The sequence below is a fragment of the Propithecus coquereli genome, unplaced genomic scaffold (assembly GCF_000956105.1).
Source record: "Propithecus coquereli isolate 6110/MARCELLA unplaced genomic scaffold, Pcoq_1.0 Scaffold134, whole genome shotgun sequence".
NCBI classification, from domain to species: Eukaryota; Metazoa; Chordata; class Mammalia; order Primates; family Indriidae; genus Propithecus; species Propithecus coquereli.
The window spans coordinates 1977464-2002677 of record NW_012137636.1 but is presented as its reverse complement, the minus strand read 5'-3'; the positions used below and the strand labels follow the sequence as shown (position 1 = coordinate 2002677).

Sequence of the window (25214 nt, the reverse complement as noted above, 5' to 3'; positions counted from 1 at the left end):
TGTCTCAAACAAAAGGTCATCTTAAGAGGGGAGGCGACATAGAAACGCCGGCTGACATTTCAGACTTTTGTTCTTATGACTTATGTGATGATCCTTGGTGACACGAAATGATTTGTTTTCAAGTGTGGTTTTGATTTTTTTTCTTACAGCATCAAGCTTCTAGCTGTCCAAGAACTACTTGACAGAGAGGCCTTGGAAAAGGTAAATATTTTGATCTTCCTGCCCCACGTTCACGAACTGAGAGCAGAGTGTCACACACGGGAAAAATTCGACTCCCTGTTGCCAGAGATAGCGCTTAGTGCGGTCGCTCACTTCGTATTCTCGACAGTCAGTGGACCATGCGGAATTTTTGTCTAAACCCCCACCTCACACGCAGTCTGCTCACACTGCAGGCTCTACCGCGCTTGGCTGTGTCAGGACTGTGCGGAGAGCAGAGGCCTGCCCCGTGCCGCCATGCCCTGGGGAAGGCTTTCTGTGCCTCGAAACACCGTGAGCTGGAGGCCTCCTGCGTGCCACAGTCTGTGCTGGCCACTCCACATCATCTCTGCGTGGTGTGTGTCATTATCTGGGTTTAGGGATGATGGAATTGAGGCCCAGCAAGGCTAGGTAACATGCCCAAGGCGAGTGAGCTGAGTATAATAGAAGAGTGATGATTTGAATCCGAATAATTCCATTTCCCAAACCAGGGCTTTTCTATTTAACAGGCAGGTTTGTGAATTTGCATCCCTTTTCAGGCTACTACCGAGGATTGGGAAACTGCCTCTCTCACCCCTAAACCAACATTTCACTGTGCCTTGGAAGAGACCCCCAGTGTGTCTTGGCTTTCAGTGTTCCGGTCAGGCCCACACTTGGGGATCCTTTGCCCATTGTGGGCTCAAGTTCTCTGTGTGCAGTGGAGTGGTCTCTGCAAAGCAGGCTGGGCAGGCGCCGAAGAGGCCAGAGGCCCACGTACCACCCCAGGGCCGCCCACCTCCTACCAGGCTGCTCCCCGGGGTAGCTCAGGACTCTTTCTGCATGTGTAGCTGTGGGTGTTCATCAGGATCTGTAATGTTAACATAAAATGGTTAGAGACATAAGTGCCCAAACGATATTATTTTATTTTTAGAATTTAAAATGTTTGGATTTGTAGTCAGTCTGCTGGTTGGCATTGAAACAAAGTAAGTCTTTAAAATTAGCACCAAGCAGTGGTATGAAGGAGGAAGGGGGCTGAACTCTGCCTTTGTATTTAATGTCCTCTCAGCCTCATTTCCATCCTGGGTAAACCAAGGACAGTGCTGCCGCCTGACCTCAGAGCGGCAACATGAGACAAAAGGCTTTCTAAATGCCAAAGCACTCCACTCATATTAATTCTTAATTACCTGTATTAATTCTTAATACGCATCTAGCCATTAAAACATACTGGGCCCGGCTATAAAGAACATCACTGGGCCAAATGACAACACTGATGTGGATAGTACATTAGACAAAGGTATTGTATCAACATTAACTTTTCCTGAAGTTGATAATTAGCCTGTGATCATGTAGGAGTGGCCTTATTCTTAGGAATTAGCACTGGAGTATTTAGGATTAAAGGAGAATAATGTTTATAACTTGTTCTCAAATGAGTCAAGAAAAAAAAATAGTGATATATATATATATATATATATATATACACACACACATACACACACATATTGGATAGAGCCAAAGAAAGAAAGATGAGCATAATTGATCAAGTAAATGGGGCGAAATGCAAACAATTGATCCTTCTGTGTAAAGGGTATTGAGAGGTCTCTGTTCTTGAAATGTTTTTAAAGTTACTCTCCCTCCAAAAAAATTCTCTTCTTAGTATTCATGACAGTTATTTGTTTTAGTGCTCAATTTTTAAAAAAGCCATCAGACAAAGCTGGTAAACGGGGAGCCCCAGTACTAGGGTCTATCGGTACAATAAAAACACAGACCCCCGAAATATAAATTAGGTCTTTTGAGCTGTGTGACTGTCTGACTCAGAGAGGCCGCATAGCCAGGCTGATTTGTGGGTACTAGCTGCTTGTAGCATCTAATAGACAAGTGGGGTCAGGGCTTGCCTTGGCTGGCAGCGGAGCCAGCTATGCTGCCCTGATGATTCGGTGCCGAGGCTGCCAGGGAGCAGGTCCTGAGTCTGCCTCCTCTTTCCTAACCGGATTATCCTGAGTTACTTACCTCTCTGTGCCTCAGTTTCTCAATCTGTAAAGTGGGATCATTATAATCCCCAATTCACAGAAGTTTACTAAGTAGATAATCTGTGCAAAGGACTTAAACACTATGCCTGGTGCTCAGTGGTCCTCAGAAGTTAGCTGCTGCACTCATGTTCTTTTCTCCCCGTCTCGCTCCTGCTCCTATCCCTCCCCCCACCCCCACTGCTTCTTTTCTCCTCCCTCTCCCTTCTTCTCTCTCACCAAGTCTGAGGACGGTTTCTTATTGTTCCCCCATCTCAATATATGACCAGTAGAAAGCTTTGCACAATGGTTTAAGTGTGCACGGGGTCCAGCAGGGAGCCATGTTCGCTCAGTTTCCTTCTTCTTCCTTGCATTCAGTCATTCATTCATGCTACAGGCATTCGTTGAGTTTTCTGTGTGCCAGTCAAGTAGCAAACATTTCTAGAAAAGTTCAGAAGCAAACAGTTGTCATGAGCTTGGTAGCCAGTTGTGTTTTGAGTGACACATGACACATTGCTTGGCATAGCGCTGTTTTTTTGCATTAAGATTGGTCCAGTTGATGTGCCGGAATAAGATACGTTCTCTAAAGAGCCTCATGACTAATGATTCCCTTCCACCTGGACAAGCTGGAGAGCCACCAAGGAAAGTTCTTTGTCAAGGGTAGAGCTTTGCTACTCAAAGTGTGGTCCACAGACCAGCAGCATCAGAAGTTCATTAGAAATGCAGCATCTTCCCCCACCCCAGACCCCCTGAATCAGAGCTACATTCTAAAAAGTACCCAGGTGACTATTTGAACTGGAGTTCAAAAACACTGCCATAGGGTACCATTTATTATCACCATCAACTGTTGTTTACCAGTTGATAATAGAAAGAACCTGTGAGATGTCAAAATTTTGCTTTTATGACTAATTAAGCTCTTTTTTTTTGTGGCATCAAAAGAGAGGTAGTAAACACCATCATTCTAATTTGTAAGAACTCAGTTTTTATCTTTGATTTGCCTGCTTCTTCCTTTCATTAAGAAAATAGTCTTACTTAATTTAATAGGTAGAGCCAACAAGAACGGCTTCAGTTAGACACACATTCTGCAAACCTCAAACTCTTTGTCTTGCAGCTGAGTTTTGTAATTACTGACCTCCCGAGACCCCGCTGTGATAGAACCGGTCACTCCTAGCCAGACAGACCCAACAGTGGGGATCCGTACACGCCTCCCTCTTGTAATATGGGAGCTTCTCTGAAGGGGTCACTTCCCTCACATGTACTGATAGGTTAAATCTGAACAGTAAAAGATTTGAATTATGTAAAATATGAAAGTCTAAAAACAAGCAGCGATGTTTTAGGGTCTCATAGAAAATAAGATTTCTAGTGCTTTTTCTTGACAATATTAGAACTTTTTTTTCTCATGATCTTAGTATTTTACCTTAAAATGACCAGCCATTTGCCTAAATGTTACCTAGTTTTAGGTAGAGAGCCTTTCCATTTTTAGAAATGCCAAGGTTTTCCTGTTTTCTGCAGAGCCCAGGGTCAGCTCCAGGGAGGCTCCGGTTCTAGCAGAGCTGAGTTCTCCTCCCAGCCCTGCCGCTATTGAGCTGTTGGAACTGGCAGGGGGCCTTCCTTGCAGGCCCAGGCCCCTTTCCTCATCTATAACGCTGCTCTCTCTGGTTCCTTCCTGCTCTTTAACTCCTGGGCTTTGTTTTTCAGAGTTGATCTTGATCACGTAGGGGAAATTTTGCCTTTGGTACTCAGTTTTCTGTAGCTTCTCCATTGCTTTATTTCAGTGGTCCTTACTGAGTGTGGGGGCTTTCCTGTTTCATCTGCTGTACTCATCATCAAGTCACGAATTCTGGGAAGAAGTGAATAGTGAACACAAGCCCAATACCTACATATAATGGATACAAAGAGACTCTGGACATAGATCAGTAGGGTTCTAGTTTTTACTTTTTATTTTCTGTCTCAATTTAGGTACAGTAGATTGGGGAAGAGGTTGGGAACATTTGGGGGGGAAGGGTCTGGTTCTCAATTTCCCTTCTCCACTAACACTGCATAGAGCCAGTTCCCAGACTAGTGACAGCGATTTGTCACTTATTTAAAAAATGTTGTAAACCATGCAATTAATGATCTCAGTTTCTCTACCAATTTCTTATTTAAAAAATTTGTTAGAACCATGAGTAGATGATCTAAGATGTATAAGTATTAGGGTATGTGACATTTCTCTGAAAAAGTGTTTTGGATTTAGATGCGATTTTTTTTGTTTTGCATTAGATCCCAAGAGCAAGGACTTGCTGTAAGAAGGATGCATGTCACACAGCTCTCTGTTCTCTTTGAGCATGGAACGCTTTTGTTTTTCTGAACTTAAGTCATAGGGACTTGTTTCCCAGGCCTTCAAAACAGGCCCAGCTAATGCCTTTAAATGTGGCATTACATGAAGGGAAATAAAAATATTGGTACAGCTTGATTTAGAAAGATCATTTTTCAATGACCCTTTCAAACAGCTTCCTGCAAAGCTGCAAACAATAGTTTGGCCGGTCACTCTAGCTGAAGGTCACCCTCACTCTGGGAGGACCAGAGGGTGGGCCACCGGCTAACCCAACCTGAGACCAACGCCTGCCTGGAAAGCTGCCCGGGTGAGCAGGCTGCCTGACTCAGAGTATTGCCTGCGCGGCCCCTGGCCCTCCCAGCCAGGCCAGGCCTCGGCCGTCAATCACAAGTTGACTGAGTTCATGCTCTGAGGGCACAGATGGGGGTTGGATCCAGCTCTGCTGTTTACTAGCTAGGGGACCTACTGGGCAAGCTACTGACTAGCTCAGTTTGTTTTTAACGTTCAGACTCACAATAATACCTACCCCATTAGGATTTTTTTTTTTATGAGAATGAAGTGAGATAATGTGTGAAATAAAGAGGTTGTGTATGTAGTCAGTACTAGAGTGAGGGCAGCTGGTACTGTCCCTGCTACTGCTAATGAGCTGCTGCTGTGTCATCCTCATTATTGGTACCTCCTGCTCACTGCTCTCCTAAGAAGCCCAACTTCACATTGATGTGTTGCCATTAGAAGAAGTTGCATCTCTCCTGGTCCATTTCCAAATTGTGCAGGGCAAGATGCCTGTCAGTCCTTACTGCTGCTGCTTAGTATTTGTGTTAGAATTTCAGCTTTGGGGTGCAGCGCCTGGTCTCATTTTCCTACAGGTGGAGCAGATGATCTCAAAGACCTCTTTTCCTGCTTTACATGTGTGATAAAGTGTATGCATTTCCTCAGCAAGTCTGGGACTAGACACATTGAACTTGATGAGTCAGGGCTCTTCCAGCTGAACCCTAGTGGTGGGCAACATTAAAGGTAATAGCTTCCTGGGACTTCTCAGAGGGAAATAGGAGGTAAACCATTTTCACGTAGATGTGTGTGAATAATCTAAGGATGCTAAGTGTTTATAATTGGTGATGGTGCTTTCTGAATACGCTCACATGCACATACATAAACCTAGCTCTGTTATGACATGCTTTTTAAGTATTTTTCGCTGTAATTTGGACTTCCAATTCATTTAGTTTTTGCTACAATTGAGCGCTTGCTCTGTGCTTAAATTACACTATATACCAAGGAGGATAAAATTATAATGATGCTTTACATTTGAATGGCATATGTAGAATCCAAGAATGTCAGAACAGAGGGAGACTTTTAAAACCATCTAGGATTAAATCCCGTCTGTACCTGGGATTACAGGTGCAGTGGCTCATGCCTGTAATCCCAGTGCTTTGGGAGGCTTGAGGCAAGAGGATCATTTGAGGCCAGGGGATCGAGACCAGCCTAGAGACCCTGTCTCTGTGAAAAATAAAATAAGAAATTAGCCAGGCAGGGTGGTGCATGCCAGCAGCCCTAGCTACTCGGGAAGCTAAGACAGGAGGATGACCTGAACCCAGGAGTTCAAAATTACAGTGAGTGATGATCGTGACACTGCACTCTAGCTTGGGTGACGGAGCAAGGCCTTGTCTCTCTGGAAAAAAAAAAAAAAGGCATCTAATCTAACCCTGTTATTTTGCAGACAGGACACTGAAGCCACCGTAGGTGTGTTGGTAACCTATGACTGATCCCATGACTGGGCTCCATCTGCCAACTCCCTTCAGGATGGCCGGTTGCCTCTCTTCTATGATCTCACTTAATCTGGACAGCAGCCTTTACAGGCATACTGGACAGTTCTGTCTCCATGTTTCTCAGGGGTGGGAGCAGGTCCAGGTGACGGAGAACCAAAACCCAGGTCTTCTAAGAGTGTGACTTGCAGCAGAACAGCTCTGGGCAGCTGGCGTTAGTCTCCTCCGGCAGGAGGGACAGAGAATGTGGGAGGGGCAGGGGGAGGTTCCAGGCTCCAGATGCGGACGCTGTCAGGGAGCATCCAAAGGCGAAGGGACTGAGGGGTGCCTGGACACTGTCGACCAAGCGGGTGGTCCACGAGGTGGTTGTGGGAGCCAAGAGGAGCAAGGATGGAGAACGTGGATTGGACACAGCCTTCCTTTAGGCTCCGTGTCAAAATTAATTTCTTCAAGAGGCTTAACTTGTAAAAATATACTTAAAGCTACTCTTTTTTTAAAAACACACACATACATAATGTCTTCCTTTAAAATGATCAGAATGGTATTCTTTAGATCCTTTAGTTAATTTTTTCCCCACACTTAGTCCTTCGTGTAGTTGGAGCTTAATTTGAATACCATAGTGAGTGGTCAGTATTCACGTATCTGTGCAGGTTTTTGTTTGTTACAGTGGGTTGGGTCAGATCAGTGTCTAATCATGATTAAACTCATTATAATCACTTTCCTGGCTATGTCCGTGTCAACAGGAAGCTGGCTGTTTTCCCTTGAAAGGGCCTGTGAGCAGAAATTGGGGTGGGAGGTGGTACATACTTCTGTGGAGCTCAAGGCTGGCTGTGTGGAGGAAGGGGTGAAGGGGATGGAGGTGCACAGGGCCAGAGGGCAGGGTGGTGCACAGAGATGGAGTGGCCCGCTGAGCGGTGCAGACCCTGCGGGTGGTGGGGGGTTCCTCCCTTAGAATCAGGGGGATCAGAGCAACCTATGGCCTGCCTATAGGTCATATCTGGCCCACAGCTTATTTTGATAAATAAAGTTGTATTGAAACACAGTTGTGCCCATTCATTTAACTTATGTCTGTGGCTGCTTTCACAGTATGTCTGTAGGTTAAAACATTGTGACAGAGATGGTGTAGCCCACAAAGCCCAACTATATGTTCTTTGGTCTTTTACAGGGAGAGTTTGCCAACTCCTGTCCTAGATCAGTGGTGCTTGGCTATTGCCCCTTTAAGCATGAGGCGAAAGTTGTGTGCCCTCATCCCCAAAAATGCACAGTGTACCTGTACGCACTGTTGGATTTCCACATTCAGGAGGTCACAGAGCTCTTGAAGCTTCTCCATGGAGCCCTCAGGTTCATACCTCTGGACCCTGGGAGAGGTAGGATTCATTTCTCCACCTGAGAAATGTGGAAATATCTTCCCCCATCTGCAGAAAGGTAGCCTCATGAGGAAATGTTTCCAGTAGTGGGACAGATCAGCCCCTCCCAGTGAGGCATAGTGCCCGGGGGCTGCGGGAGGGCCACATGTGTGGTTAGATTCCAGTAGATTTTAGACAACACCGTGTCTCATTGGCACAGAACAGCATCCTTCAGTTTTCTTTCTGTGGCTTATGGTTTGATCCCGCATTGGCCATTCTAAGGGAATACCTGATTTGTGAAGCATCTATGCTCCTATTCTTAATCCCTGTCTTTCTAGAACCGTTTCCTTCCTGGGTAACTTCAGACGTATTTAGATCTTCCTGAACCTGCAATGTGCTGGTACTTGCCCTGCTTTCAACTCTTTGCTACTCTCCTATTTCTCTCCCTTCTTTTACTGGTGGTTTTCTTAACTGTAAATTTTCCTCCTACACAGCCAGCCTTCATCCCTGCTCCTCTCTCCTTAACTCTTAGGAGCCTGGCCCTGTCCCAGTTAATCTAACTAATCATAACTTCCCTTCGCCAATGTCTGACCATACCCAAAGCATTTTCATTTTTTAAAAAAATGTTCTGCTTTCTATTATTAAAAATGTGAAATAGTTTTATGTAGAATTAAAAATTGTATATGCAATTATCCATTTTTTGGTAATCTCTGTATACTTATTTTAATAATGAAAACATACTGATTTTAGGTTGAAAAGTATTTTTTAAAATTTTACAGCCACTTAGATACAGCGGTATGAACATAGGAGTGGGAAAGGGAAATAAACCATGCCTGGGGCGTGTCTTATCCAGGTCACCCAAGCCAGGCAGGGAGTCTGCACCCGCTGCTGGCTTTGACTCATGATGGCTGTGTTTTGCTGGTGCTCCTTAATGGTTTGGTTAATTTTTCTTCATCCTCTAAAAGTTGTGTTACTACTTCTTAGTCTCCTAATCAATTCTGGATTTATAGAGGAAAATAACAGAAATCTTGTAACGTCCATGGGGATCACAAACTCAGGCAAGAGCCAAGGCAGGGCCTATGCAGGGAGGAAGAAAGGTCCTTTCAGTCAGGCCTAAAGGTTGAGGGGGCCTTGCCTGTGGGCAGTTGTTCAGGTTCCAGTGTGCGCATGAGAGCCAGGTTTATTTTGACTGGGAGAAGTCGCCCTCCCCATGTTTTGCTAAGACTTCTGTTACCATCAAGTAGAGAGAGTTTTGCTGGACTGCCGTGGTGGCTTGTAAAAGATGAGCTGGTTTTGTGAGCGTGTCTAGCCCGTGATTTAAGTGTAGTGTGCCCATGTCAAAACTTTTCCTGCGGCGGCACCTGTCCTTGAGATGCCCTGTTTCCTCTGGGAGGGCACCTGGAGTTTCCAGTTCTGGCAGTGGCAGAGTAGCTAGTATAACCTTCCCTCAAATAACAATATAAACTCTGGATAAAATGCACGCAGATATTTGAAGGCACTGAAGTGTAGCCAAACAGTAGAAACTGGAGTATCTTCAACCTTTGAAAGAAGGAACCAGCAACGGGTGAGAACCACATCCGTATGGCTTCTCCCCAGTGCTACGCCATAGTCTGTGTGGGCAGCTAGAGCTCAGGCAGAAAGTGGAGGTCTTTGGAGAGATAGCCTGAGTTTTCTCTCCTTTTTTTCTTGGACAGTCTAGTTAAAAGTTTCTCAGTTTTTACTGAACTTTCCAAAGAACTTTCAGTTTCGTTGATTTTTCTCTCTTGTTTTTCTATCCTCTGTTTCATTAGTTTCTGCTGTAATCTTTATGTTTATTTCCTTCTCCTTGCTTTGGGTTTCGTTTGCTCTTTTTTCTGATGTACTTAAGTGGAAGCTTAGGTTTTAGGTTTGAGGTCTTTCTTCTTTACTGACATAAAGAAGATCTACAGCTATAAATATCCCCATAAGAATGTGTTAGCTAAATCCCATAAGTTTTACTGTATTGCATCTTCATTTTCATTCATCTCAAAGTGTTTTTAGGTTTCCCTTATGATTTTTTCTTTGACCCATTGGTTATTTACAGACATGTTGTTTAATTTCCACATATTTGTGAATTTCCAAAATTTCTCTTTTTATTGATTTCTAATTTCATTCTATTTCACCGTGGTCGAGAGAGTATATTTTGTTTGACTTCAATCCTTGTAAATGTATTGAGGCTTGTTTTAGGGGCTAGCATATGGTCTAACCTGGAGAATGTTCTGTATATACTTCAGAAGAATGTGTATTCTGCTTTTGTTGGGTAAAGTGTTCTGTGGATGTCTGTAGGTCTTGGTTTATGTTGTATTCAAGTCTTTTATTTCCTTGTTGATCTTCTGTCTAATTGTTCTACCCATTATTGAAGGTGGGTATCGAACTACCCACTATTATTGTTGAATTGTCTGTTTCTCCCTTAAATTCTGTCAGGTTCTGCTTCATGCATTTTGGGGCCCTGTTATTAGGTACACACACATACACAGACACACATATTTATAATGGCTGTGTCTTTTTGATTGGCCCTTTTAATGTTATAAAATGTCTCTCTTCCTCTCTAGTAATAGTTTTTGTTTTAAAGTCTATTTTCTGATATTAGTATAGTCACTCCAGCTTTCTTTCAATTGCTGTTTGCATCATATACCTATTTGCATCTTTGAATCTTAAGTGTGTCTCTTGTACATAGTATATATAATAGTTGGATCCTGTTTTTTTTTTTTTTTTTTTTTGAGACAGTCTCACTTTGTTACCCAGCTGGAGTGCAGTGGCATCATACTAGCACACTGCAACCTTAAACTCCCAGGATCAAGCAATCCTCCTGCCTCAGCCTCCCAAGTAGCCATACCTGGCTAATTTTTTCTATTTTTTTGTACATACAGGGTCTCATTCTTGCTCAGGCTGGTCTTGAACTCCTGACCTTAAGCAGTCCTCCTGCCTTGGCCTCCCAGAGTGCTAGGATTACAAGCATGAGCCACCACGGCTGGCCATGATCCTGTTTTATATTCAGTTTTATAGTCTCTGCCTTTTTATTGGATTGTTTAGTTCATTCATATATAATGTTAATACTGCTATAGTTAAAGTTATAAATCCAATTTTATATTTTGTTTTCTATGTCTTATGTCAGTTTTTGTTCCTCTGTTCTTCATTACTGCTTTCTTTTGCATTAAGTGACTATTTTCTAAGGTGGCATTTTAGTTTCTTTAACAATTCTTTTCACTATACTTTCTTGAGTTATTTTCTTAGTGGTTCCTCTAGGGTTTATCATATAAATCTTAACTTACCAGATTTATACTAACTTATTTCAAATTTATACTCTATTTCAGCGTAATAATATCTCAATTTCCATAAGATATAGAAACATTACTACTATATAGCTCTATTCCCTCTTCCCTCTTTTTGTGCTGTTGTTACCCATACTACATCTATATATGTTGCACACTGAACTATGCATTGTTATAGTTGTTATTTTATGTATTTTAAAGATGAGAGAAGAAAGTAAAGCAGTGTATATTTACAGAGTTAGCTATATTATTTACTTGCTGTATCTGGTTTTCGTTTGTTCCTGTAGATTCGCGTTACCATTTGGTATGTTTCCTTAGTCCGGTATCTCTCTACTCAGCTCCTCTGTGCTGTTATTGTCAACCATATTGCATTATAGGCCCGAAAATACAATTGTATACATGTTGTTTTATAGAGTTACTTTTTAAATCAATTAAGAGAATGAAGGAAAAGAAATATGCATTTATAGTATCTTTTATAATTACTTTTAGTGGTGCTATTCATTTTTTTTATGAGGGTTTGAACTGATTTGGAGTCATTGCTTTCAGCCTGAAAAACTTTCTTTAGGATATCTTCTTAGGCAGATCTATAAGCAATAATTCTCTCAGATTTTGTTTCTTTAGGAATGTATTTCATCTCCATTGTTGAAAAATAGTTTTCCTGAATATAAAATTGGTTGAGTTTTTTTCTTTCAGCACTTTGAATATGCCATTTCCCTGCCTCTGGCCTCCATTGATTCTGATGAAAATTTAGCAGTTATGTTATTGGGAGCACCTGACTTCTGAAAGCTGATGTATTGCTGGGGCCTGGAGGCCACCGTATTTACTGAATGGGGTATTTCACTTACTGGGTTTCTGGAAAGTTACTTATACTTCTGTAGTGTCCCAAAGCTGATCTGGCTTTAGTGACAGTATCCTTTACTTGAGGAGACTTGACTTCTAAGGCATTGTCCTGCATAAAGTCCAACAAAACATTTCACACGGTTTTGGCAAAAAGCAAATGAAAGGAGAAGGCATCATGATACTCTAGAAAGACCAAGGACTTTACAGTGAGAAGGACCTGAGTTTGACTCTCAGACAGTAGATGATGAAATCAATTTAGTGAATTTCACTCAGTATTTGTTTCAGTATACAATCAGCCCTCCGCATCTGTGGATGCAACCAACCCCAGATTGAAGATATTTTTTTAAAAAATTGTGTCTGTACTGAACATGTACAGGCTTATTTTTCTTGTCATCATTCCTTAAATAATACAGTATAATAACTGTTTACATAGCATTTACGTTGTGTTAGGTATTATAAGCAATTGTGTATGGGAGGATGTGCATAGGTTATAGGCAAATACTATGTCATTTTATATCAGGGACTTTAGCATCCATGGATTTTGATATCCGAGAGAGATCCTGGAACCAGTTGCCCACAGATACTGAGGGACAACGGTATATGTGCGTGTGTATATGTGTGTGTGTGTGTGTGTGTGTGTGTGTGTATACATGGATGAATGGGAGGGTAGGTAGGTGGGTGGGTGGTTGGGTGAACGGATTGATGGCAGGCAGAAAAACAGAATATACCAGGTTGCCATATAAAGATTTATTTGTTGCTGTGAGTCATGGTCAAAAATGTTTGAAAACTCCTGTCCTAGTCCATTTATTGGCTTGGAAGACGGCCTGCTCTGGGATTTTTCCAGTATTGGAAGGTGCTCTCTTTGTCCTTGATTATATCCTAAGCACTTTTCTCTCCTGCCTCATTAGTCTCTTAGCTCTATTTTACTTTTCAACAGAACAAAACTGTGCCCAACTCATTGCTATCCCTTCAAAATTGTTGCATGTAGCCACTACCTCATACAAACTCTCATACAGGCAAGATGACAGGAGTTATATGCAATTTCCTGCCTTTTTCAGTCTACCCTCAAATGCCTCTCTTATCAGGAAATGCTAACAATGAGTTTGTTAGAAACTTTCAATTCACATTTTTAGCTATTCTGAGACTTTACATGAATGATTCATTCATTCATTTCTGGAGAGCATGACTTTGTATTCAGCAAAGTTTGGGCGAGTCAGTAATTGTAAGTGAAGCAGAAGGGCAGGCAGGTGAAACTGTTTTTGCTAAGCTGTTGAACACATTTATGCTGGATGTTCTCAGCAGGCGCAATTATTCTGATTGAGCTGGTCATTAAAGCTTGCTTTGCCAGAAAGTAATGCGGTGGAGAGTTCTGTCAAATTGTTAACTATGCCTTTAGAATGAGTGATTCCTACAGCTGATAAAATATTTCTTTATTAACCTTCAGGAGGCATTGAAATGATGAAGCTTAGGCTTTAACCAGACTTTTTGGGAACACATCCATCCTTGTTTCAGAGATTTTGCTCTATCTTTGTAGAAATTCAGAAGAGTGCACTGACATCCTTTAGGAGCATTAGCCAAGACCACTTTCTAGATCCTGGACTCGGTGTCCCACTACACTCCGCCTGTGCCACCGCCCTATTCCTTCCCATCCCCTAAGCCTGCCCCATATAACTCTTGTCCATGAACTGCAGACTCATTTTAACATGCAGAGTTAATTAGGTTGGAAGAAAACAGCCAAAGAAAACCAAGCAGCACCTCACATGTGAGTGACTCTAAAATTACCTGCCTTCTTGGTGCATCTGTCAGTGGCTTCCTACACAAGAAGACAGTCCAGAGATCTATTCGAGGGGCTCAGTGGAACACTGTTGAGTCACGGAACATCTTCCCAATGTGTCTAGCTCTGGGGATCCTCAGGGATCCAAAGTGCCCAGGACGAAAGCAAGATGCCAGCATTTACAGTCCCAAGGCTTGAACCTGGGAGAGAAGGTAAGAAGTTCTGGGGTTTTGCCTGAATCCCAGCATTTGCACCAGCTCCTGGAGTAGGGTTTGAGCCTTTCTCCCCGATCACAATTGTGAGGCTGTGTCATAGCTAAGCTTCTCTATGCCGCACGCTTGTTCTTCCCTCCCTCTCTCCACTCGCCTAAAACTGCCGGTTGCAGAATGAATTGCTGCATATTGATAGTTCACTTTGTTTCTCGTTACCCACACATCTCCTTAAGCACTTACTCTGTGTGGACGTGTTTGTGAGTAAGAGGGGAAGAAGTAACAAGTATTTTTGTGCTTTGCTTCAGGATGAGGCAGGGACACATTTTGATGGTTCGGGTGCTTGATTTATCTGGTAGCAGCACTTAATCAGCTTTTTATTTATGAAAAAGAATATATAGTTTGAGAGAGAAAATATGAATAAAGTTTATACCAGTGAACTGGTATTTATACTGTGGCTAGAAAAGTGAAATTTCTAGAATCTTTGAAAGCCAGGAGAAAAATTAAAACATACAAAGTTATAATTTGGCCTCTCTAATTTCATTTGTTTCAGTCCCTTGTTTGTGTTGTTACCAAAGTAACACAAGTTTGAAACCCAAGTGTGATCCCACTGTTCCCTCCTTAGAGTCGCTTCTGGGAGAATCGGAGCAGCATGGTGGGGTCAGGACGATGAATGTGCACTTGAGTCCTGGCTCAGCCGCTTACCCTCTGGTGACCTTGAGCCCATGACTTAACCCCTTCAGCCCTGTGTTACTCATCTGTTGAGCGAGGATGATGATGCCTCCCACGCAGAGCCGTGGTGTAGATGCCAGCACACCACGTGTGTAAAGAGCAGCACGTGGCATGTGATGAGCATTCTAGTCAATTGGCGCGGCTGTGGCTGCGTGTCATTGATGTGAAGCGTCCCCTCCAGGCCTCCAGCACTCTCATGGCATCCGTGGTGTGGCCCTCGCCAGGTCGTCAGCTTGATTTTTGTAACCCTTCTCTTCCCCTCTGTGTATGGTTTGGTTTTAGTCCACCCACTCCTAGTATGTTGGAAGGAGCCAGAAAATCCTGTGAAACTAACACCAGGCAGTTTGGCTATTTTTAAGCACCTCTGGCCAAAAATTTAATGGGAAAAAAGCTTGGCTAAAAGGTAGTTTGGGGGGTTTGGCTTCCCACTTCTCCCATTAGCACAAAAAGTTGAGAACCATTGAGTGTCAGGACATCCTCCAAAATGAGAGTGCTATTTCATGAACGGCACCTATCGTTCTGACTGCGCGAAGTGTCAGGGAGTGAAAAATTGCAGGTCTCTTCCTCCCTTGCTGCCCACGCAGTTAGGAACAATCAAATCTATGTGGTCTGCAAATCTGTGTGAAATAAAATAGGAAATATGCAGACGTTAAGGACTAGGATTTGGCATAATGCAAATCAAAATAAAATGTCACGAGTCACTGGTGCTTTCACCCGCAGCTTTGAGATCTTTACGACCATGGCTGCTGAGGAAGGCAGGCTGCATAAACGCCATTTAGAATGGCTGAAGGCTGGCATTTCATAAGAAAGATGGCAACAAGAGCAATTTCCCTGAGGGTCCATAAGTACTAATTCTGCTTAATGTGAAAGTTCCTCAGTAACTCTGGGTTCTTCATAGAAATATGCATGGGAAGTTCTGGGAGCCTGGCAGTCTAGAGCCGGTCTAAGAGAGAATCAGTCTGCAGTGTTTACAGGCAGACTGAGAAAATGTGTCCCCAGGGCTTAAAAAATATGTAGTGTTCAGGTAAGAGGGTAGGAGTGGGCAGCTAATGTAAACTGCGGCTTTGTTCTAGTCCATTTGAATTTAAGTACCTAAGTAAGTATTAATCCTCCCTTTTGTGCCAGCTTTCTCTCTTTTTCATCTGCCTTTCCCATCCCTACCCTTTTTGTTGCCACATATGACTTATGACACCTCAGGGATAAAAATGCTCTTACTAATCAGTTGTATCGTGGGGTGGTTTGTTTGGGCTTGGAGACGGTCTCTCCCCTCTGTCTTACCCATTCTTTGAGCATGTTCCCCTGAAAACATCAAAGAAGGAAGAAGACAATAGAAAGGGAAGAGCTGAGGTTGGCTAAATCAACACGGGTTTTCTTAGGAAATAAGTTATCATCATCTTACAAGCTGGGGGCAGATGCGTTTTTTTTGTTTTTAACAAGTTAAATGTTGTAACATGCGTGGTTGACATTTCCTAGAGAATTTGGGGTTCAGCATTTCAGTAGGAAGTACCAGCTGAAACTCTGGGTTCTCACCCTTCATTACTGCCATGCGCCTTAGGTGATGTAAAACCTTAGAATCCACGTTCACTGCACACCACGGCGTGGCCTTCCCAGTGTATCTGCTCTGACATTTGGGTTGTTTTCCTCTGCCTGCAGCCTTCCTAGGCTCTCCTGAAATAGCCACAAAATCCTCAAACTCGTTGCTATTTTCAGACCTGCTTCCACTTAGAATAATTAGTTTCAATCATTACTCACAAGTTTAGTGCCTAATTTGGAAAGAAGTGCTTACTTTATTTGCCCTAAAACTGTCCTTTTTTAGCTTCAAAGAGCTAGCATTGCCTGAATTACTGGGCTGGGTGCTTCTCTCCTGCATGCTCAGTAGCCATGTGTGGAGAGAACTCTTAACTCCTCCCTGTCTAGAGGTGCCCTGCCCAGGCCCCAGGGTGGACACAGACCTCCCGTGTCCCCCTGACCGAGGGCTCCACAGGGGACGGCCAACTTGACAGCCGTGGCTGAGAACAGCACCTGGTGCGTGCTCAATCGTGTGCGTGTTCAATGCAAGAGCAGTTCCTCTTCTTTACCTTCAACATCTAACCCATCACCCACGTCACTGTTTTAAATTATTGAGGTATAATTCACGTAACATAAAATTAGCCATTAACCATTTTAAAGTGAACAATTCAGTGGCATTTAGTGTGGTCGCTGTGTGTGGAACCATTACCTCCGTCTAGTTCCAAGACGTTTTCATCATCTAAAGAGGAAACCTCGTTATCTATTAAGCAGTCACTCCCCATCCCCCTCTCCCCTAGCCCCTGGCAACTACCGATCTGTATCTGTCCAAAATGGGATTTTCCTATTCTGGATGTTTTGTGCAAATGCCATCTTACAGTAGGTAGCCTTTCGTGTCTCCCTTCTGTCACTTAGTGTGATGTTTTCAAGGTTCGTCCACTCTGCAGCATGTATCAGTACTTCATTTCTTTTTTAGGGATGAATAATATTTTATGGACATACTACATTTTGTTTATCTATTTTTCTTTTGACAGGCATTTGCGTTGTTTCCATCTCCATCTTTTGGCTATTGAGAATAGTGCTGCCATAAAGATTCATGTACTATATTTGTTTGAATACCTCTCTTACTCCTTTTGGGCCAAGTCACATGAACTCCTAATTATCTCTCAAGTTTGCCCTCTCTTCTCCCCCTAGTCAAGCTACTACCATCTCTTACTGCACTACCCACCTGGTATTTTTGTGACCATCTGACCCTTTCCCAGCCTGTACTCTAAACTGCAGCCCACAGCCTTTTCAAAATGTAGGTCCCCTGCTCACACCTTGCAGTGATTCTAGGATTGCTGATAGTTTAAGGAACAAGCTTCTTTCAGGGAATGTGGTGACCTGCATGGCCTCTTGGCCTCTGTGCTGTAGCCACACTGGCCCCTCTGTCCTACAAACTCTTCATGCTTTGCCCTACCACTGGCCCTTTGCACATGCTACGTCACTGGCTGAAATGCTTTCCCCTCCTGTTGGCCTCATTAACTCCTCTCACCCTTGCGTTCTGAACTCAAGCACCACCTTTTTGGGGAAGCTTTCCCCAGTGAAGTCAGACCCCCTCCCCCAACCCCACCACCATCCTGGCTGCACACAGGCTCCTGAACCCCTCCTGTGTGGCACAGATCCCAGCTGTAGCTGTATACATGCGTGATTATTTGGTTAATAACTGCCTGCCTCCTTCTCCACCCCCATGCCTTCATCCCAGCACTGTAAGCTTGGGTTGGACAAAGGACCACATCTCTTTTGCTCACCATTACAGCTCCAGAACTGCTATGGGCTGAATATCTCTGTCCTCCCAAACTTCATATACTGAAGTCCTAATCCCCAGTGCGATGGTATTTGGAGATTTTGGGTCTTTGGGCAGTAGTTAGGTCATGAGAGTGCAGCCTTCATGAATGAGATTAGTGCCCTTATAAGAAGAGACTTGAGAGAAATGGTCTTGCTCTCTCTCTGCGCCATGTGAGGACACAGGAAGAAGGCAGCCATCTGCAGACCAGGAAGTGGAATCTCACCAGGAAAAGAATCAGATGGAACCTTGATCTTGGACTTCTAGGCTGCAGAACTGTGATAATTAAATGATTATTGTTTGAGCCACCCAGTCTCTGGTATTCTTTTTAGCAGCCCAAACTAAGGCAAGAACCTAGCCCAGGATGGCCACCTAGTTGGTGCTAGTTAATTCTTATTGAATGATTGGGTGAATCCATTCTCCTCCTCACAAGAGAATATTAGCAACCACAGTTTCCCGTCTCTCTCTCCATATCTGCTGTGCTTTATTTTAGGGGGCTCTACCTCCCAGCATGCAGTGTCCTAGCTCTTGGCCCCACCATTACTCTTGCCTGCGCTCTCAGCTGGTGTATTTTGGAAATTGTGTGGAATGTTGAAGGCAAGATCTGCCTCTCTGTGGTCTAGGATGGAGCTGCCCTAGTCTAATAACCAGAAGAACATGTAGGGAGACTTGCTGGGTCCCAGGCCTGTGCTACCTGTTTTAAAAACAGCAAACTCATGGAGCAGGAATGATTCTCTTCCCCTTGTTACAGATGGGGAAACTGAGGCACAGACCAGGTGAGTCATTTGCCCAAAGTCAAAACTCTTGGTAAGAGGGAGATCCAGTTTGAATCCAGGCAGCCTTTCTCTTGAGTCTGTGTTCCTAACCTCACTATTAAATAATGAATGGACCCCACTTAAGCATTCAGGGTGTGGAAGGACTCTTCTCCACAGAAGAGAAATCCACGTGATAGCTATGATGTTTGCTGCTGGAGTCTGGGTGGGTTTGTTTAAAGCACCAGAGTAGACAGTAGACATTTCCACCGGTTCTGGCTTGGCAATTCCACAGTCCTTTTAAACACAGAGAGACCAAACTACTCAGCTTGCTTGGGGCTTCACACACGCCTGAGGATTCTAACAAATACAGGTTGACATCAGTACAAATTCTCTGAAGAGCCATTTTATTATGAACAAAGCTAGAGGGAAAAAATTAAGGTGAGGATTGTTTATCTTCAGATACAAGAAACTAAGCTAGTTATGAAGACCCTCTCCTGTTCTGTCAGTCAGAGATTAAAAAGAGTCAAGCCAGGCATGGGGGTGTGTGCCTGTAGTCCCAGCTACTTGGGAGGATAGCTTGAGTCCAGCAGTTGGAGACCAGCCTGGGCAACATAGTGAGACCTTGTCTCTTAAAAAAAAAAAGAAAAGAAAAAAAGAGTCACGTCCTTTCTGATCATACATTTCAGAGGGTTAATGTCCTTGGCCATTCACTGCCTAGGTCTAGGGACCTAGATAGTGCACCACCCGTTTATCACAGGTATATATATTACAACAAAACACAACAAAAACAAACTCCCGATTTACTTACGAAACAAAAACATTATAATTTGAAGCTCTAACTTAGGATTTTTTTTAACATGTACATGAAAATCACTTTGAGCCTGTGAGGCCATAATGGGTGAGATTTTATTGCTACCTTAGGTGATTTTAGGATGTTTATAGTAAAATAAAATGAATCTTAAAAAGGTAGATATTCCTTCCAGTCAACAAAATCTTCGCCACCAAGGGGAAGGCATGCTCTACAATGGCACGTTAGACGGCCCACGAAGTGATTTTTGAAGAGTTTGTGATATGACACAGTATAAGTGGGAAAAGCAGAACACAAAAGTGTGTGTGTGTCTATGTGAATAGACAGATAAACTATATTGATAAAATGCTTCGGAAACATCCTTGAAGGAGTTCCACCAAAATTATTAGCTGTGGTGGTCTTCGAACAATTATTAATATTAATTTTTTCTCTTTCTCTTCTTTATAAATTATCCTGAGCTTGTGTTTATTTATAGCAGGACATAAGCCTCAATTTAGAGAAAGAAAGAAAGCCCACGGAATTACTGTCAAAGTCTTAACTCCCAGCTAGGATTAAGAGTCTCAGCATCCAAAGACCTTTGGAGAGGAACAGAACCTTTGGAAACATTCCTAAAGGGCAAAATAGGTGATGAGCATGACACAGACGATGATGGGGACAGTGTGGAGTGGAGAACCCCTCCGGAGAGCTTTTGTGCCCCCGGCGTCTCCCTTCCTGGTCCCGACTTTACTCCAGTCTCCGCCAGCTCTCCAACTCCTTGCGCTCACTTTTACAATTGCCCTTGCAAAAAAAAGTTGCAATTGCCCTTGAAAGGTTTTGTTTGTTTGTTTTGTTTTGGTGTCCCCTGCACTTATTTTTAACCATCTCGTTCAGGAGCCGTGTGATTGGTATCTTTCGGGCACACGTGGAGACTGGGAGAACCAGCTGTGTGACAGGAGTGTGTGCGGGTGTCACTTCCCTTGATTCTGTAAGAGCAGCTAATAATTAGCTGGTGTGGGGGCTGAGCGAATGTCTGTCTGCTTTTGTCTTCCTCCGCATGGGAAGAATGTTTAAACAAGGATGGATGGTCATCCGCAATTCCTTGCTGGCCCCCAGGGGAGAAGCACGTGAGGAGCTGCCCTACAAGTGGCTCATGGTGACCAAGGAGCTGGAAGCCCATCGATTCTCTTGACGAAAAAGGGTGGGGCCGGAGCTTCTGGAGCAGGGCTCCCCGAGAGGCTCTGAATGCCCAGCCGCATGACATGGGTGTGGCCTGCCAGTCCCTGTCCCCTCCTGGGAGGAAGGCCGTCTGATGGCCGACCTCCCTGTGAGCTGGTCATCGAGGCCTGTGTGACCCGAGGCGTCAGTGACGAAACCGAGCTCAGGAGGGTGGTGGCTGTGCAGACTTTGGTTCCAGAGAACTCGGAAGCTGGACGGTGTGTGGTGCATGTGCACACACGTGCTCACACCATCTCATGGGTCACGCGGTCTAGTGTGTGTTTTCTGCGTGCATCAGAGTTGGCCACACCTGAGTTTTCATCCTGCCTGGCCCACTTCCTGGCAGTGAGAAACACGGCCGCGTTACTTTTCTGAGCCCCAGTTTCCTCGAGTGTCAAATGGGAGTATTGTTACCTGCCTGGCAGGGTTGTCATTAGGACTCAATGTGACCATTGTGGGAAGTGCCTGCCACATGCCTGGCACTTAGCGAACACTGGTCCCCTTTCCCTCCCATTCCTCCTCCTGGCTCTGTGTTCTGCAGGATCCAGACGCTAACCTGGTTGTAAGTCGTTGGCCACCTGTGTCTTACCGCTGCTGGATTTACCCAAATTAGCCTTTTAGGATTACTACCTGCTAGAAAGAAGCTCTTATTACAGGAAGTTCAGCAAGGGGGTCTTTAGGGGGACTAGGGAACGGACGAGGAAAACTGGCGCCATTTTTAGAAGGGTGGACTTCTTGTTTGGGGGAACTAAGCCTTCGGAAAATTAACCCAACGTCCTGTTGGTGTCAGCTTCTCCATGGAGTTCACACAGCAATTATCGTAGGGAAGGAGGGAGAAAGGAGTTTTAATGTTCATGAGAGTCGTATATTTGCCTTTCCGGTTGTACACTCTCAGCCCCCACCTTTACCTGGTCTCCCTCCCCTCCTCCCGGAGTTCTAGAATCACACAGTTTTAGAACTGGAGGGAGGGGTCATCTTCTCCTGTCCCTTCACTTTACACATGGGGAGACTGAGGCCCAAAGAAGCTCAGTGACATGCGTGAGGGGCTTCTGGGCTCCTCTCTGTCCAGCCCATGAAGGTGGCCCTCTGAGGAAACTCTCGGAGCTGTGAGGAAATAGCCCGGTTCTTTCTTTCGGTATCGGAAGAGGACAGTTGCTCACTGAGCCTCCGAGCGGCCGAGGGAATGCCCTCCCTGTTGTCCCTCCTCAGGCTCCCAGGCGTGAGGGTCCAGAGTGGCACATTGCCCTCTGCCCCACCTCGGGCCCGTCCCCCCTGGGACGTGCACCTGCTTTTGCATTGGCGCAAAGGTGGCCACACCTCAATCTCCTCCTCTCCCATAAAGACTGAGGGAGAACGGAGGTTGAAATCCTCTTAGCTTTTGCTTTATGTCCGTGCTACATCCTGTGTGCAAGCCCATCTCTGCCCGGACGTGTGCCTGGGCCCGTACTGCCTCTAATAACCATGCGGGTGCTGAGATTTCTACCTTGTAGGCCATATGGCCTTTCAAAATACCAACATCTTGATATTTTAAATATCCTAGAAAAACTTTGTAATAGGCTTATTTGTTATATTTAGAAGGCCAAACATGGTTAATATTTAGTTTACACTTAGATATAATTTGGCTTTTGCGTTGCTCAGTTTTTTTGCAGAGTATGTTGACATTTTTTAATGACCCTAAAGCATTCCTTGGTTTCACCCTCCATGTGATTATTTACAGATATCTGCAGGTGTCCTGGTTTCTAATATTGGCTGTAACATTCCCCAAGGACTTGAAGATCCTGGCAAGGATGAGCCTTTGCTTACCGTGAACATTTCTAAAAATGTTGTCTCTGTCCTTTGCCCTGTTTCCTATTGTATTCAAATGAGAGTTCAGTCTCTTGACCTTGCATGACCTATGATGGGGCTTCATTCTCCTATGGTGGCAGTTTATCTTTTTCAGGAGATCTCACCTGTGCTTCTTCAGTCACCAAAATAGATCGCATTTTCAATCACTGCCGCTGAGAGCACAGAGGAAATTGGTTGTTACCATGTGGAAAACTCATTGTCCAAGGGAAGTCACGTCCAGAGTCAGGAAAGCAAGTGAAACACCCAAGTTTGTGAAGCCAAAGCAGCTTCATCTGGAAATTTGACCCAGAGTGTTCAAAGCGAAAACAGGTCCTCCCCACCCGTGCAGGAAGCAGGATGCGGACGGCCATTTGGAGTTTACTTTAAAATGCCTGCCAGTCTGCTTGGTGTTCTGTCTGCAGCTAACCGTGGCAACACATCTTTATAAACTGCTCACAGAGCCCCAGGTCCTGTTTTAACTTCACTGCAGGGGGAAGACCAAAGGACTTCTGAGCCTGTGGGTAGCTGGACAGGCCACCAAGTGAAGTTGGAACACCTTTATTATTTTTATTTCCCAGTCAGTACCAGATGATTTGAGGAATATTCGTTTCAGAAAAAGGAAGGCGGCAAAGTAAGGGAAAAAGTCCAAAGGTCGACAGGCAAAAATCAGTTGGTTTCTAGCCTTGGAACCAACCGTTTGTCACTGCAGAGATAAGCAGAATCAGCTGACCCAGGGCAGACCTGAGATGCAGCACATCCTAAGGTCACAGCCAAGGTAGCTGTGTTTTTTAGGACGTGGCATTTGCAGATGCCAGCACCTTGGGCCCCTTGTAGATTGGAGGTAAAATGTCTGACTTGGAGGCCCCTTGTTGCTGAGCCCACGGCAGGTGGTGGCGATCGAATGTCCTCTCTCTTCTGACCAGCTGGCTGTGTGTGCTAAGCAGTGGTGACTTCACCCGTCCGGCCTGATGCTAGAAAAACAAGCGGAGCCCACGGTAGTTCTTGTAACTTATCCTGGGAGAGAGAAGCCATAGGTGGGATCCCAGGAGAGATCCCTTGATGCATTCACTCAGCAAATACCTGTTGCAGGTGGTAATTACCCACCATGTTATCTCACAGGGTATCTATTAAAAAAGCCACAAGAGAGACCTCCAAGGTGTGGGCTGGGAGAGCTAACGTGGTATTTATTTGTTTTGAATAATAAAAGGTGTCTTTCCAGACCCTAGGTGTTAAAACTAGGAAGGCTGGTTAAATCTTAATCAGTAATTGTCTAATCTCCTTTGGGCTTCTCAAACTTCAGTTTCGAATTGCTTGGGGAACTTGTTAGGATTACAAACCTTGGCCCTAACCTCAGAGATTCTGACTCAGTCAGGGATGGGGTCCACTAATCATCGGTTTTAAAAACAAGAACCAGTGTAATTCCAATGGGAGCAGGTGAGCTAGTCACTGGGGTTTTAGAAACCCGGGTGTAGGGAGGGTGGCTGTATTTGGGGGCCGCAGATCAGAAAGACCTGGGAAATACATGCCGTCCCCCTTCCCTTCTGACCTCTTCTGCCCTGGCGAGCCACTTTTACTTATGAGAGTATTATTTCTTCCTCCTATGGGTGAAGCAGAAAATTTGAGAACCAGCTGCTCTAAATAAAACAATGGAAGGCGGAGTTCAGGTTGAAGGCTGTCAGAGGATGCTTTTGTTTTTCTTTGAAATTTTTGGGAAAAAGGATCTAAGGATTTTGGCAAATGGGGTCTGGCTCCAACCCTTTAGAACCTGCCCGACTCCACCTGTTCCACCTGTTGGGACCAGGAGGCAGAGCAGGAGGAGCCCGCCCTGGCTCAGACCTCCTGCTGACACTTATCAGCCGTGTAATCTTGGGTTTAAACTCAAGCTTGGGCTTAACCTTTGTGTGCAGCACTTTGCTTATGAATAACTGGAATCTGCCTGCCTCCTGTGGGCTGAGCCAGAGATAGTAGAGCTGGCATATACAACAGCATCCGCCTTGGTGCCTGTCAACAGGAAGGCTCTAAAGTGGGCTTCTCAAAGCTGGAGTTGCTTGGAAATCACCCTGGGACCCTGTGAAAATGTAGACTCTGATGCAGCGGGTCTGGGGCAGGCCTGAGAGTTTGCACTTTCAGCAGGCAAGGTCAATGCCGCTGGTCCGTGGACCACACTTTGAGTAGCAAGGGTCTGAAAGTTGTGCCCCTCCCTAGGTTTGCTGTGAACTGTTAGTGCAAATAGTCAACTAACTTAAAAAGCTACAATTCTTTTTTCAGTCCAAGAAATAAGAAAAAATATCTATCTTTTACTTAACTCTGATCCTGAAAATTGGGGCACAGAATGCTTTCAGCCATAAACACCAATTTCCCTGGTCTCTCAAATTATGATTGTTCCCAATAACAATTGCAGTATTGAAGAAGAAGGCAGAGCAAGGGGTGATCTGCTCTGTGGGCTGGGAGGGGTTACCAAGAGTACGGCTTGGCTTCAGATGTGCAGGATAAAGGTGGTCCTTAGGGGTCAGGGGTTGTGTCCTTAGGGCACCTAGAGCTTGCCTGTGACTTAAAGGTTTTTAAAAGAAAACAAAAAAAAATGAGAACATCTTTCCTTCTTCCATGAAATCAACTTTAACTAAATGTCAGCATCTTCTGGAGGGGCTGTTAAAATGCAGAATGCTGGGCCACACCCCCAGAGCTAATTAAGTAGGTCTCAGGTGGGGCCTGAGAATTTGCATTTTCAGCAGATTCCTGGGTACTACTGAGGATTACAACATGACTAGTACAAAAGATGGTCTTTGAGAGCAGTGAGGATGGAGATTGGTGCTGTCAGCCTGGGCTACCTCCTCACAGTTCTGACCCCTCCCATCAAAGT

General features: G+C 44.4%; 1 protein-coding gene across 1 annotated transcript in view; it reads left to right on the top strand.

Annotated features, from left to right (window-relative positions):
- Window positions 1-25214, top strand: part of EEPD1 (endonuclease/exonuclease/phosphatase family domain containing 1) — a 113219-nt gene that overhangs the window by 68278 nt on the left and 19727 nt on the right. The window contains exon 3 of the mRNA XM_012638745.1: window positions 150-201. Coding sequence (XP_012494199.1) covers window positions 150-201 — 52 coding nt within the window. The remainder of the gene's footprint in view (window positions 1-149; window positions 202-25214) is intronic.